Raw genomic sequence first — 16,402 nt, 5'->3', positions numbered from 1 at the left:
TGTTTGTTTTTGTACTTTTATTAAGTCTACGGCCAAACAAGCCTTCCATTAAAATTATGGCTGGGCTCATTTAAATGCGACTCACAATTAATTCACTGCAGATCTTGACTATAGTAATTTTCCTTTTGCAATAGTAGTAGTAGTAAGAGGGAATGTCACAAAAACAATTTTTAAAGGAATATACTCATGTTATGAAAAGCACTTTACCTCTTTTCTGCATGAAGGTGAAGAGATCATCCAAGAACTCCTTCCGTTTTGGATCATTGTCCAGCTCATACAACTGGAAAATAAAAGGCGTTACTAATAGTAGTTCAGGCAAAACAGAGCAATTAATAGTACGGAAGTACAACATAGGAAATATTTTCTTTGGCTTGGTTTCCTCAACAAATGGTGTTGATTCTTAAGAGTGTGCCTTTTAGCAGAAAAGGTGATGCCGCAGCCGTCTTCACTTCCTGTCAAGGCATTTAAAAGTGCCTATAAAGTGCTGGAAAATATGTCTTGCCAAATTTGCACCCCACAGAAAAAAAGTATTGTTAACAAGCCTATTAAATTCAAATGATCATTTAAAAAAATTCTGAATAAATACAGTAATCCCTCGATTATCGCAAATTCACTACTGTGCGATTTATGAATCATCTCATTTTCTGAACTGCTTTATCCTCATTAGGGTCGGGGAGGGTGCTGGAGCCTATCCCAGCTGACTTTGGGCCAGAGGCGGGGAACACCCTGAAAATCCAGCCAATCACAGGGCACAACAAGACAAACAACCAATCACTCCTAGCTTGGGGCAATTTAGAGCATTCAACCAGCCTACATGCTTGTTTTTGGAATGTGGGAGGAAACTGGAGTACCCAGAGGAAACCCACGCAGGCCCGGGGAGAACATGCAAACTCCACACAGATGGACAAGACCTAGATTTGAACCCAGGACCCCAGAGCTGCGAGGCCGATGCGCTAACCACTCGCTTCACTGGGCCGCCCACGCGATTAATTATTTTTTATTTTATTTTATTATCGCGGTCATGTCTGGTCTACATTAACCGCGCTATTCGAGGGATTACTGCACTACTGAAATACAATTTATTCCATGTCTTTGTGGGCGTGTCTTATGAAGACAACAAAGTACCTCCTGACCAATGCTCAAACAAATAAATGGACAAAATATTCAGCACTTGTTTGCATGTTTGAGCACTCGTCTTCAAACATAACATTTTATAAAAAGAAAAAAGTCATGAAAATGTCTTTAAATTTTTAAATGCGTTATTAGAGCTTTAAATATTTTCTTATTTGCTTAAGGAGTTTAAAATGTTTTAAAAAAAATCTCCCACCTTGGCAAAGTCTCTGGAGGCTTCTCCTCTTCCTCTGTTACTGTCGGCCTCATCCGCCCAACTTGCATTTCCATTCTACAAGAAAAATAAAGATAAGCAATGTATAAAATAGAACTTAAGATACCAGTAAAGTGCTTTAACTCTGGGTGTTGCAAGAACTGCGAGAACAATGCTATTTTTAACACACTCCAAATTCCCTCATTGCACAGACTTAATGGCGTGCATATCATGAATACTGACATCTTGTTAGCTTTCTGAGAATCTACTTCACCTACTGCTAACTTTATGTGCAGTTAAAAAAAAATACATAAAATGTGGATTACTTCATTTACATTATCATACCCGTCCACCTCAGGTAAATGCTACCCTTATTAATGATTGCAATTTCCCTTATTAAACGATTTAAAAAATGTACAAATCCAACAAGGCACATATTTACTCGAATAGGGCGGACTTAAAAGTCTAAAATTGTCTCCAAAGTGTCCAATCAGTCAATGCACTAAATTCAAGCTTCTGTATTAAGCTGACAGCTTGACTGTTTGGGTACATTGCTTGCTGACACGCTATATAAATTAACATAATGAAGTAACTGACATGCGTGCGAATATCATGCATAAAGCTTGAAAATATTAGCAGTCGACAAAGACGTTTTCATCTGCTACCAGTGACCGAGCAGAAATAGGTACAAACTTACAGGACAAAAAATCCAGTAAAAAATGTGTTATATGGCATCCACAATTAGAAATGATCAAAAAACGGGAAAAACGTATAAGTTGACAGGCATGTACCATTTTGATCAACATTGTACATTCATTCAATTTGCATTGGGTCCCATTCTCTAACATCCACGAATAGCGAAGGTCACCCGTAATAACATTTAACGTCGTACCACGTTGCGCGCAGGTTAACGCGGCAAACCCCAAACAAGGTAAACCCAACCTCGCATTACGACTGTGGGAATGCATTTTTTTTTCTGGTCGGTCGGGAGGGACTAACCTCTGGAATGATTGTGCCCCTGAGCTGCATTGACCCCCTCCCCACCCGCCATCACCTCTTTCTTCATCCTCAAACATCTCCATTTGACCTAAACCATCTGCATCTGCGCCCTAAAGCACCCCCCAGTCCCCCCCGCCCGCCGTCGCCTTCCGACCCAGCTGGATACGACAGCCCACCCCCCGATCCTTCAATCTTAATGCAGCTGTGACGGGTGGCCCAAGTTCATGGAGTGTAGCTGGGCTGTCAGGAGAGGGCGGGCTGGTCAACAGCCTCTCCAAACACACATGTGTACTGACCACGCTTGTGTTTGCGAGTGGGGGGTAGCAGCCGGGGCCCCACAAGACGGGAAGGAAGGAAAACAGGGGCAGAGAGAGAGAGAGAGAGAGAGAGAGAGGGGTGCACGGTATGTGCCGAGCAGGAATGTCTCCTTAAAGACAAACCCTATAAAAGCACGGCGAATCAAAACAAGATCCTTTTGGAGCGATGAAAAAGCAAGAGGGGGTGTCGCGCTAATGGCTCCGGCTCCCTTTTAAGCGGGAGCCTATTGGTCAACGACAATTACGGGGCCTGAATGGAATAGCCCGCGGACCAAAAGGTCGCTGGAATGGAGAGATTTTTGCCTGAGTAAAAAAATGCTTGTAAATGCTTCCATAAAAAAGGGCAGAACTCTTGATCATGTCATGCTCACCATACGGCTTTGAGTAACCCATTTCACGACATCGCAATAAAAACGATAAATTTTTACCCTATTTTCTCGCATATAAGTCGTATTTGTACCTAAAGAAAATGATGACTGAATCAAGGGGACGGCTTATATGCGCACAAGACTTGCTGTTGTGCTCAGCACACCGTTTCAAGTAACACACTTCACGACATTGCAATAAAAACGATAATTTTTTACCATATTTTCTCGCATATAAGCCGTATTTGTAGCACAAAAAAATAATTACTGAATCCAGGGTACGGCTTATATGTGCACAAGACTTGCTGTTGTGCTCAGCAGACCGCTTCGAGTAACACATTTCACAACATTGCAAAGAAAACGATACATTTTTAACCTATTTTCTCGCATATAAGCCGTATTTGTACCTAAAAAAATGATGACTGAATCTAGGGTACGGCTTATATGCGCACAAGTCTTGTTGTTGTGCTCACCACACCGCTTTGAGTAACACATTTAGCAACATTGCAAAAAAACGATAAATTTTTACCGTATTTTCTCGCATATAAGCCATATTTGTACTTTAAAAAAAAATACTGAATCAAGGGTATGGCTTATATGCGCACAAGACTTGCTGTTGTGCTCAGCACCCCGCTTCCAGTGACACATTTCACGACATCGCAATAAAAATGAAACATTTTTACCGAATTTTCTCGCATATAAGCCGTATTTGCACCTAAAAAAATAATGACTGAATTAAGGGTACGGCTTATATGCGCACAAGACTGTTGTTTTAACAAAACTTATGTTCAATCCAGGCCGTGACATTCTTTGCATGATGAATGCGCATTTTTGGAGGTGCAATGTTGCAACTGAGCCATTTCTGTTGCAAAGAATGTCGCCAGACTCGCTACTGTTAGCCTGTCAGCGCTTGATGCCCGCGAAAAATTTGTCATTTTTGCCCCTTAACTTAACCGTAATGTCTTCAAACAACCAAGAAATGGAAATAAATCATTTGAGAGCTTCTTGCCATGTCCCAAATATGTCTGTTGTCAAAGTGCTAAATAAATTGACGGAGTTATGTTGATCCAAAATGTCTCCGCTTATCTAAAGTACGCCACTGAAACACGCCGTGGGATCCTCATGTGAAGGTAAATACAAACTATAGTACATTTGGAGAGCATACAGACCTTTGCACAGTGTTTGTCCACACGTCTGTTAACCTTTAGCCATTATAAACGACTATAACAAGAGATAAATCAGCTCGCCGGTTGGCTATGTATAATCTCGCATACCGGGGGTGTCGAAGGGGGCGGTCGGAATATGTAGGGTATTCAAGCGACTGACGCTAACAAAGTTATCTCGCTGGTAAATGCAAACGTGGAGATTTCCTAACTTCCCAAAACAACGCTGACTTTCACCATGGTTTGCAGCACTTGATTTCCTCTTTTTAGTCATTATTACACAATTTTCTAGCATAGTTTGAACTACTTCCCTGTAAATTAACAGATAACACATCCCCACTATTTTTTACCTTTTATTCCCACTGATACGCAGCTTTTTTACAACAAAAATGAACTCTTAAAGTCGTTGAATTCGTTTTAATATGTTAGTAGCAACATCAATTACTTGGAAAAATGATTGTATTTTAGTCTTAAAGTATGTGAAGTCCGCTGAAATAAATTTTCCAATCAAAGTTCAAGTAGAAACAACGTAGAAACGTAAATGTTTCAATGCTAGCGTTAACAGTGAAGCTTCCATTAGCACGAATGCTAACGCGCTAGCCTAGCTTTGTCATCCAGTTGAGAATTTCTTTTTTTTTTTTAACTTACATTAACAAACACGTACAAGTACATTTGACTCCACCAAAATAAAAGACCTTATCTCAACTGAACTGATGTGGGTCGTCACATAATAGCAATTCTGAAAATATGCTAAATGCTAATGCTAAACGACAATGCTACCAATTGAAAGTGTTGACACAAAAACTCCTGTCTGTGTGGCTCAATGAGGTCCTCACATTAGCTTAGCGCTTTTCGCTAATCTTTTGTATAACACATACATTCATTTCAATTGATCAAATAAAACAAAACAAGAAAAAATATATCATAGTGCATATTTACGACGGTAGCAAACAGCTGAATGAGGGTGTTACGATAATATATGCAAGTATTTAAATGTAAATGCTGTGTTTAGAAGGACACCATTTTTCATCACAAGAAAAAAGAAGCCGATTACATTCAAAGATTGCGTCACATTGCCATGAGAATAGCGCAATTTTTTGGGGATAGGTAAAAATTGTATGCACAAAAAAACGAGGATCTCCTGCAATGGGAAAAGCAAGTCGTTCATCCGCAAAAACATGTCGGCTCTTGACGAGAAACTGGTCAAAAGCAGGAATGTTAACGCTTCACGTCACCTTTTTAGTAAGGTTAAGGTGGCTCCTGACATTTTCACTCGTCGTGATCAGTCACCTTAACAGCGAGTGCTCAAATTACGTCTTAAAACGGGATCTTAAGGGGGTTTACGTTTGAAAATGTTTGGATACAAATAGCAGCGTAACCTCTGAAGTCCAATGGATTAACACTTATCAATGTATGTATTAAAAAAACCCATCTCAAATATCACTGTTTGTTCTCAATTCCACTGTTGCTGAATATTTGTATATATTTTCCACAATCTTGTGCTAACTTAATATTTGAACTCATTTAGCATGCTCTTCTTACATTTTTAACATGAACCAAACTGGACATGTTTTTTTGAATGGAGAGAAGTGAATTGAGGTTAAAAAAAAGAACATTTTAAAAAGGAACAATGGGTTAACGGGGCTGTTTGGTGACCAAAACACATTAAGGAGAAACGTGTCTAACGGGTCTTGCAAGTAATCACGAATCAGGATCAACGTAATACATGCGAAGCGAGCAGTTTATGGATGCGAGAGGGGGAAGGGAGCAAATCAAGGGTTCAAAGTTCCCTTGTGGCGTATAGCCACCACACACAATTTTGATTTGCTACGCTTGTAAAACCCGTTTAACTGGCTGTTGAGACTCGATGTTCATTTTGGGATTAAATGCGGCCTATCCCACTATCTAAGGCGGGGGTGTCGAAGGTGCGGTCCGGGGGCCGGAAGTGGCCATCCAGACGGTGGGGTTATTTTGCTACTTTGTAGCTCTTTCACATACGTTTTTTGATCATTTCAAATTGTGTAGGCCACATGTGTCAAAGTGGCGGCCCGGGGGCCAAATCTGGCCCGCCGCATCATTTTGTGTGGGCCGGGAAAGTAAATCATGAGTGCCAACTTTCTGTTTTAGGATCAAATTAAAATGAAGAGTATAGATGTATATTACATTTCCTGATTTCCCCCTTTTAAATCAATCATTGTAATTTTTTAATCAATTTTTTCTGTGTTTTTAGTTCAAAAATCATTTTGTAAAATCTAAAAATGTATATAAAAAAAGCTAAAATAAACATTGTTTTAGATCTATAAAAACTGAATATTCAGGACTTTTAATCCAGTTCTTTTAATCCATTTATTTAAAAAAATCTAAATATTATATCTAAAATGGTCTGGCCCATATGAAATCGAGTTGACGTTAACGCGGCCCGCGAACAAACCCGAGTCTGACATCCTTGGTGTAGGCCGTATAACCACTTTTGTATAGGATTTTTTTAAGGACATTTATTGTAAAACCAACCTCGTTTTACCCATTTCAGCTCCAATCCGGGTCGTCTGGTAGCCGACGAAAACGTTGTCGATTGCTAATATTGTCATGCTACAAGCATGATATGCGCGTGCCTTTTCACGATATAAATATAGTGCGTTAGCAAGCAATGTACCTAATAATAATCTCATTTTTCTGGGCAAGAGCGCTGCAAAACCAGATGTTTGTGCCATGACTGCAGCCAATGAGTTTATAGGGAACCTTAAAATGCCCCTAAACCAACAGGAAGTCACTAAGAAATGCCCAAAAATCTGCAAGATCCGACAAACGAACAAGAAGCATCCCGTTAAAATCAATAGGAAATGATGCAAAATTTAGCGGTACCCAAAAATGGAAGTAGGAAGTGATGCAAAATGGACTCATTGCCTGCTATTAACAATCTCAGATGTCCAATTCACTTAAACTGGCTGTGGATGGTCACATTTTTTGTCAATTTTTTATTGGTTTGAACTTTAAAGGCTGAAATTGCACCTTTTTTTGCCTATCTTTGGCTGCTATTGACAATCTCCAATTCATTTTGACAATAGCAATGAATGAATTTAGCGAAACGAGGCTTGTTGACGCTAACACAGAAAAGAACGGAGGTCTGAAGACACGATTTTAGTGAAGGGGCAGGCAAGCAGGAATAGGAGGGGTTAATGGCGGCTGCTGCTTGGGAAGCGGGGGATGGATGGCATTGATTGCTCAGGATGTTGACAGCACTTCTCCAATTTGATAGTGCAGCTGTTATTAGATGAAGAGGCACATCCTCAATAAAAGCATCATGTGATTGGCGCTCTCGCATCCTCGCAGGAGCAGCAGCTCTCATTTGGAAGCTGCCCAGAGATTGCTTTGGAAATGAAATGGAAACCATGAGCGCAGAGATACGCGCTTTGAGAGGATTTCTACTCATACACAAGAAAAAAAAATGTTCAATAGAAAATGTACTCTGAAAATGGGTTCTTCTGGCGTAGTTTTCCTATTTCAATGTTCGAGTCAATCAAAAAATGGAAGATATCAGGCAAAGTAAACAACATAGTTTTAACCCTACATAGCAAAATGTAGCATATTTTTTGCATGAATTTTGAGCAATGTGATTTTTTTTGTATTACAGTAATCTCTCGAATAGCGCGGCTTCAACTTTCGCGGTTTCACGACATCGCAGATTTTTTTCTGAGGGATTTTTTTTTTTATTATTAATGAAAATCCATGCTGAAACTCGCAAGCGGAAGCCCCTCCCCCGTCCACCGCTTGCTACTACAACTCAGCACTGAAGTTTAAAAAATAATAATAATTTTAAAGTTCATAAAATTGTTATTATTTTTTTAACAGGGGTGACCCTACTTCACGTTTTTTGTTTATTGTGGCTGGTCTACATTAACCGCAATAATCGAAGGATTACTGCAAACAAATCTGAACCAAATTGACGTTTGAAATGTCAAATTTTGTAGTCTTTTTGTTCCAAGATTTAGCGAATTTGTCAACAACCAAGGTTACCGTTTTCATTAAAAATCTTTTGAGAGGTGCGGCATGTGAAAAATCACCACCAACAAACAAGCGAGCCGGTTTGATCCCACAATAAAGACAATAGTGTCAGTAACAAATTGGTAGCCCAGTGAGCCGAAGGCCAATCTCTGAACCCGTGGTCGTCTCACTCGGAGCGTCCGTCACGCCGCCAACGGAGTCCCCTGGGCCATAGCCATCGAACTGCCGAGCGGGGAGCACCGGATCGATAGCCCTGGATGCGCAGCAAACCCCCCCACGGCACCGTCCCGCCCCCCTCGGACGCAATTTCACAGCACACGTCAATACTCATCATCCTCAGTCATATGTTGAAAATGGGAAGCTGACACGAGGGCAGGACTACAGCCTCGTGTGTCAACCTATATGGTGACACTGGTTTACTACATTCACCAGCAAATCGGCCATCTCGCCCGCACGGATTGAACAATGTCGGCCCGGCGTGTGATTTTACGAAGGCATTCCGACACCGAGGTGCGACGGCGGCGCCATTTACCGAGAGGCTTTCTAATCCTGATGGAAAAGCCTGTTCCGAAAAGTTGAGTTGTTAGGATTGCTTTGCAGGAAAGAAGGAGTTTTAAAAATGGTTTTCACGCAGAAATGAAATGATTGAATGTGAACGGAGTATTCGGGAATTGATGATAAAGATCTATAATTATTCAAGTTGTGCAGTAAAAGGTGATTTTTGTAAGATTTTGCCTCTGCACAGATGAAAGCGATGGCGTATTCGAAGACAAAAATTTAGATGACTCATGTCATCACTACAACCAGGAAGAGTGTCCGTAGCGGTCTAGTTTGTCATCCCTAGGTAAGATGGCAGCGCCCTGAGCGAGCAATGGCAGGCACAAGTGAGTTTATTACGTTTTATGCAAGATCCGGTTAATTTTTTTCTTGAATGACATTCATAGACGTAAAAATAAATCTTGTTTAGCATTTTATCTGTTTATCTTTGTCGTTTGGTCTTTGTCAACTTGCAGTTTCATGCATGTCAAGTCTAATTTGTGCGCATATAAGCCGTACCCTCAATTTTTTTTGCGGCGTATATGAGAGAAAATACGGTATTCATGCCAGGGGTGATTATAAAGTCAATGTGAGAGTCCAAATGCAAAATGTAACTTATCAGCGGTTCTAGTGACACACCCCAATACTTCCCGCTGAGGCCATCCGCTAATCCCCCAGGCAAACAATACACCATAAGTGTATAAGCCCATCTGCGGGGGCGCCGGAGAAAGCGAAACGCGCCTCCTCTCAGCATGACTGTACAAATGAGCATTGTGAGGCAGTGATCTCTAATCCAAATCGAATGATTGGGGCCCTGATCCCTCGGCGGGGAACCCAGGGATCTTTTATGCGGGCGCGTGGGTCAGGGGCGGGGGGAGGGCGAGCTAAATGGATGGCGTCCTAACTACTGTAAATGATCTCATGGTGAGTGGCCAACAAAGGGCTCAAAGCTAATCGGGATTCCGTGCGCCGCATAAGGGGAGTACAAATCCCATCGTCACTCTGGAACACGTTTCCTAACGGCTCATTCGCTCGGTGAGAAAACGTGGTATAGCACCCCCGGGGGAATGCCGCAGCCTCTCAATCTGATCCTTTTTTTGTGGCTTTAAAAAAGGGATTTTTAGCTTTTCGGAGGGAACAGACAAAGTGGCGCGGACGAATGGGGGCTTTAAATATCCAGGGGCCGGCCGGGCATGTTTCTACCTGCTCGTACGACCTCGCTCAATGCGGCACTTTTGAAACAGACTGACGGAAAACGGGCCCCCGGGCAAGACCACCTCTATCTCCATTAATCACTCCGATTACAAAGCCCAACAAAAAGAGGAATAGGGGAAGAATGGAAAGGGAAGATGGGTGAAAGAATCCCGTTTTAACACTGAACAGTCTTGGTGTTTTGGCCAAAACAGTCTAAAAATGGAGAATTGTTGTCACTGAAAAGTTTTACTTCAAACTAATCCATGTAAAAATAATCCCTGGATGTTTATTCATTTTTATTTATTTATTTTTAACCTCACTATTCGGTATAAAACAGCACCAGAACCTTTGCTGTTGCTCTTAAATGTACTATTATCAACCTCGGCCAATTGCTCCCCTTATTAATGATTGCAATTCCCCTTATTAAATGATACAAAAATCATACAGATGCAACACAGTACATATTTACAGTAATCCCTCGAATATCGCGACTTCAACTATCGCGGTTTCACGACATAGCGTTTTTTTAGGACATTTTTTTTTGTTAATTACATTTTTGTTTGTAAATTCATAAAAAAGTGTCCTCTGCTAGAACTCAGTACGTAAGTTAAAAATATATATATATTATGTTTTATTTATTTTTTAAATAGGGGTGACCCTACTTCGCGTTTTTTTGTTTATCGCAGCCATGTATGGTCTACATTAACCGCAATAATCGAGGGATTACTGTACTCACATAGGGCGCATTTAAAAGTCTCAAATTTTCCCAAAAGTGGACGTAGCGCCCAATCAGTCAGTGTGCCTTTTGTATGCACTAAATTCAAGATTCTGTAAATGTCGCTGTATGATGCTGACAGCTTGACTGTCTGGGTACATTGCTTGCTGACGCGCTATATTTATATCGTGAAAACATTAGCAATCGACGATGATGTCTTCGTCTGCTACCAATGACCGAGACAATCCAGATTAGAGCAAAAATGGGTAAAATATAATAACATACTTTAAAAAAATCCCACACAAAAGCTGTTATATGGTACACCAGGGGTGTCAGACTCGGGGTGGTTCGCGGGCCGCTTTAACGCCAACTTGATTTCACATGGGCCGGACCATTTTAGATATAATATTTAGATTTTTTTAATAAATGGATTAAAAGAACTGGATTAAAAGCCCTGAATATTCCGTTTTTTATAGATCAAAAACAATGTTTATTTTAGCTTTTTTATATATTTTTAGATTTTACAAAATGATTTTTGAACTAAAAACACAGAAAAAATGGATTAAAAAATGACAATTATTGATTTAAAAGGGGGAAAATCAGGAAATTTAATATAAATCTATACTCTTCATTTTAATTTGATCCTAAAACACAAAGTCGGCACTCATGATTTACTTTCCCGGGCCACACAAAATGATGCGGCGGGCCAGATTTGGTCCCCGGGCCGCCACTTTGACACATGTGGCGTACACAATTTGAAATGATCCAAACACGTATAAATTACGGGAAAAAAACATAAGCTAACAGGTATACATTATGTTTACAACTATTAGAACACTGCGATTGGCTGGCTGGGATAGGCTCCGGCACCCCCACGAACCTTGAACAACTGAAGCAGATATAGATACTCAAATCATTTTTAAAAAAAAATTGAAAAAGCCTAATATCAGTATGAAATAAAGGGAAATGGAGCTCATTTAACCGCCGCCTAGTCATACACACACTCGTAATGTTACCACCCGTTACACAAGAACACGCACGCGCAACCGTGAACCCGCACTCGTAATTTTGACACGCCCGTTAAACATGACACGCCGCGGGCCGTTTTCATCGAGCGCCGCGGGGATTTTATCGCCGCGGGTCCTTCTCGCTGTCAGTGCAGAACAAGCTAGGGTCTTCCATGGCTGCTTATTAAATCTTCCGTGTAACATTTTTAGTATGTAAAAAACCATCCGGTTGTATCGAGATGATTGCATTTTTAACTGGAAAGAGTGGTCTAAAAAAAAAAGAACGGGATTGGACTTGTTTTAGTGAGCGCATACGAAATGAGGCGTCTATGTCTGGTTTGAACATAAACAGAGCTGAAAGCTGCTTTGCATTAACTTAGCTCAGGGTGGAGGGGATGACACAATCCTGCTAAAACATGCGGATAAATCACTTTTGTTCCCATTGGCTCTACTGGAAAGCACTGGTGGCCTGCAGAAATGCGGTAAAAGATTGAAAGCTGACCCTTTCACCTTCATCTGGCCAGACCAGGAGCAAAGATGTCAAAACTCTGACTGAGTTTTGGACTAACAACATGGGAAGATATTCCCGTTGGGCTGCAAAACGACACTAAAACCAATTGAAACCATTTATAAGCAAGCTTTGAAAAGTATTGGACAGAAAAGCAAAAAAATGCACCACCACTGTCAGCTATAAAAAAAAAAACACAAACGCCTGAACTGGAATAATACTGTTAAATATGCAGATGCCACCTTAGTTAACAAAATTTTCCAAACTAAAGCCCCTCCTCCACTGCATTTTTGTACAAAGAAATTTCAACAGATCAGGAAGAGCTGGCTCTAGAGGTGACTGTGTAGTTCCCTTCAAAAAGTGCCGCACAGACCTGGAACTCGATACAGTAATCCCTCGAATATCGCGGTTCATGTAGACCAGACATTGACGCGATAATCAAAAAATCATGAATTAGGGTCACCCCTATTCTAACTTTATTTTTTTGTTCTTCAGTGCTGAGTCCTAGTAGCAATTGTGGCTTACGCTTACGAAATTAGCGAGGATTTTCACATTTTTATTAACTTAAAAAAAATGAATTAATTAAAAGATTTTTTTTCAATGCGGAGTCTTATTAGCTAAAGTGTCTTCCGCTTATGAGTTTCAAAGTTTCACATTTTTATGAATTAAAATAATAATAATAATAATAGCGAAAAAAAATGCAAAGTAGTGAATTTGCGATAATCGAGGGATTACTGTATTGCTGAAATTATGAGGATAATAGGAACTAATATACGATAATACACAAATAATTCATAGTGGGGGAAAAATCACGAAGAAGTGAATAAGTGAAGACACAATAATCGATGGATTACTGTACCAATTAGCATCCATGAACTCCCGTCTCTGAACCTCTTGGCCAATCAGCTTAGAGACTCGCTGTTAGACGAACAAAATTGCGATCACAACGCAGTCTAAAACTGTGTGTGTATGTGTCATCATTAATCTTCAACCTTCACAAGGGACTAAAGATGGAAATTAGCCCTCAGCTACAATCTTACATAATTACATATATGAGGTGTATATATAAATATATATATATATACATACACAAGGGACTGTGCGGTAACCTCAGTCTCAGTCGGCAGAAGATCCCCCCCTTGCAGACTTCCTGTATGTGGCTCCAGTTTTTTTAAACTAGGTCTACAATGTCTTGTGTGTCTGTCTTGCTACTGCAACCAAGAAATTTCCTAAATACGGGATGAAATAAAGTTCTAATCGAATCTATTAACATGAATATGACTGTTCATTAATATGTGGTGTCCTTTATTAAATAAATCAAACTCAAATGCTAAAATTCCAATATTCCGACCCGGAGTATAAACAAGCGAATCTGGTTTGCCAAATCAACGCAGTCCATTTGTTCAACTAGTGGGCGTTTGACCAAGACACCAACATTCCACAGACCCCCCACTTATATTCCACCAGCAGGCCCCCTTCCTCACAAACGCAACATTTATAGGTTGCCGTGGCCAGAAGTTCACACTGGTTGGTTCAAAGAGGCTTTCACGAGCAGAGCAAACATTTTTTAGTGAATCACATCTGTGCCACCGCATACACTTCACCTTTTTTTCCCACAGTGCTGCGGCACAAAAAAAAAAGACCTCAGAGGCCAAATTGCCAAGCCAACGCCATACTTTAATTTGATTTGCAGCTGTTGGATTTACGACGACACAACTATCACAACATGGAACGGCGCTTCGTGGGGTTGACGTTCTCAAACCAAACATTGAAATTCATTGGAAAACCGTGGCGATGTTCACACGTTCAGGTCAACTCGCCAGTTTAAAAATACAGAGCGGAGGATATCTAACCTTTTTCAAGCCAAAGAGAGCGTCCACTTAACCACTGTGCTAATGGCTAGCCGACATTAACGCAAAGGGCTGATAGCGTACTTGATCCGAAATCGTATTTCCTAATGGTTAAAGAGATTTTATTTTTATTTTGAGACCCTTTACTCATTTTCTAATACTTTACAAATAGTTTCTTTTGAAAAGTTGATTCTCGCAGAGAAATCAAAAACACAAACAGTAAATCGACGATTACTCCCGTTTTAGTTTCAGCTAACACGCGCCGACGCTGCTAAAAACATCTGAAGAGAATGCAAATGTCTCCTTGAGAAGGAAGTGAGCACGATGTTTTCAAAATAATAGTATGTTTTGACAATGTGCAAAGTGCAAAACTTATTTAGAACAAGGCGGTGCGATTCGACATGAATCGTCATGGGGAGTTCAAAAGTCCAGACAAAAACGGAAACATTTTTTTGCATTTAAAGTGCTAAAAAACATGGCTTGATTATTTTGAATGCGTAAAAGTTTGGTCAATAGCGGCGTGGTAAACTTCGGAGGATTCTTAGTACAGTAATCCCTCGATTATCGCGGTTAATAGACCAGACATGGCCGGGATAAACGAAAAACCGCAAAGTAGGGTCACCTTTATTTTTCAAAAAAATATTTTTTTTTTACATTTTTTTACTTCAGTGCTATGTTCTAGTAGCAAGTGGAGGAAAGGGGAGTGGCTTGAACTTGCAAATTTCAGCGTGGATTTTCACATTTTTATGAACTTATAAAATAAAAAAAATTAACCAAAAAATATGTCCCCCCAGAAAATAAACAGCGATGCAGTGAAACTGCGATATTTGAGGGATTACTGTATTGTCAAAATCCAATCCCTGTTGTCAGGGTTTTACTTTTTGGGGTGAGCTTTCAAGTATCAACGAACACCCCGCAAAGACTCGGCGCCCTCGTTCTGGGGTCCGAATAAAACGTGACAATGAGACGGCTGGTGAAAATCGGGTAAGTCGGTGTTGTGACTTTTCCCCGCTATCAAATGTTCAAACCCTAAGCGGAATTTCACAGCTTCCACTTGGCGACCTAATCGATAAACAGGAGCGATTCCTCCAGGAGGGATCTGTTTCCCCTCAGTCGGCGTTAAGTGCACGGGGGCATTCCGGCACTGACAGGCCAGCGCCCCCCGGGGACCGTCCGATCAGCGACGGTGCGAGCCCGTCACGCATCTGGAGCTCATCTCCAGGGGCCGACAAACGTCTCTAGCGGACGCCCCGGAGTCTCACAAAAAAAGCGGGAAGACAAACTAAACAATACGAAGGGAACGAGAGTACAGTCTTCCCTTGATTATCGCGACTTCACTTTTTGCGATTTTTTCCGCTATTAATTATTATTATTATTTTTAAGTTGATAAACATGTGAAAATCCACGCTGAAACTTGCTACTAGGACCCAGCACTGAAGAAAATTAATAATAATTAAAAAATACAATTAAAAAAAGGTAGTTATAATAGGGGTGACCCTACTTTGGGATTTTTCAATTATCACGGCATGTTTGGTCTACATTAACCGCAATGGAATTGAAAACACGCAAAAACAACTGGATCAGATCCGGTCATGTGACCCAATCAGATAATGTGTGATACAAAAATTGTATTGTGGTCCAATACTGAGAATTGGATGTGGACATCACCAGATATAGCCAAACTAATCTATAATCCTTATAAAGCGTAATTTATGGACGGGTGTGTGTGTGTATGTTAAGATTCTCTTGCTACGTTTGTCCAAACCGTGCAACGTAGAGAGTTGATTTTTTTATGCTGGCCAGAAACGGCTCTTGGATCCTAATAGACGAGTGATTGATTTTTTAATTTGGTTCTAAACAAGCTTGTATTCAAATATAGTGAGAATCCATAATGAACATCCTATTCTATTCATGGGAATGTTGGATAACGTAAGGTCACCTGAAGAAATCATAAACGGTTTCTCTAAAATGTGAATATGATTGCCTCATGTGAACCACGTCATCATATTTTGACTATTGTTGAACCCTGCATAGGTTCTGTAATTATCACAAGGCCAGTAGTATCGATAAAACCATACATTTTTGATCACCAAAAACCACCTCCTTATAAATGTAAAATCAAAAAGATAGTATACAAAACATGGTAATATGATGAATGCTGGCACACACGAAGTATTTTGAAAACCAAAATGGGTAAAGAGCTCTTTCGAAAACGACACCTGGCAGGCAAAACTGTTCACACAGTCAAAGCAGATATTTACATACCTTTTACATTACCTCGCGATACCGAATAGCCACAAAGTATTTGAATTGACAGCATTACAGGAATTCCTGCGGAAACATTTGGATATGTGTATATCCTTCTAACATATTAAAAATATGACCGTATTTTCTGGACTATAAGTCGCACCAGCCAAAAAA

General features: G+C 40.4%; 1 protein-coding gene across 3 annotated transcripts in view; it reads right to left on the bottom strand.

The window, feature by feature from the left end:
* LOC144066313 (AT-rich interactive domain-containing protein 3B) overlaps positions 1-16,402 on the bottom strand; it is a 64,745-nt gene that overhangs the window by 31,191 nt on the left and 17,152 nt on the right. For all 3 annotated transcript variants that reach the window (XM_077589763.1, XM_077589754.1, XM_077589773.1), the window contains exons 3-4: positions 1,328-1,402; positions 208-280 (exon numbers count right to left, since the gene is read on the bottom strand). In XM_077589763.1, the coding sequence (XP_077445889.1) occupies positions 208-280; positions 1,328-1,402 (148 nt within the window). The remainder of the gene's footprint in view (positions 1-207; positions 281-1,327; positions 1,403-16,402) is intronic.

This window comes from Stigmatopora argus, chromosome 2 (genome assembly GCF_051989625.1).
Source record: "Stigmatopora argus isolate UIUO_Sarg chromosome 2, RoL_Sarg_1.0, whole genome shotgun sequence".
Classification (NCBI taxonomy): Eukaryota; Metazoa; Chordata; class Actinopteri; order Syngnathiformes; family Syngnathidae; genus Stigmatopora; species Stigmatopora argus.
This window is presented reverse-complemented; position numbering and strand designations above follow the sequence as displayed.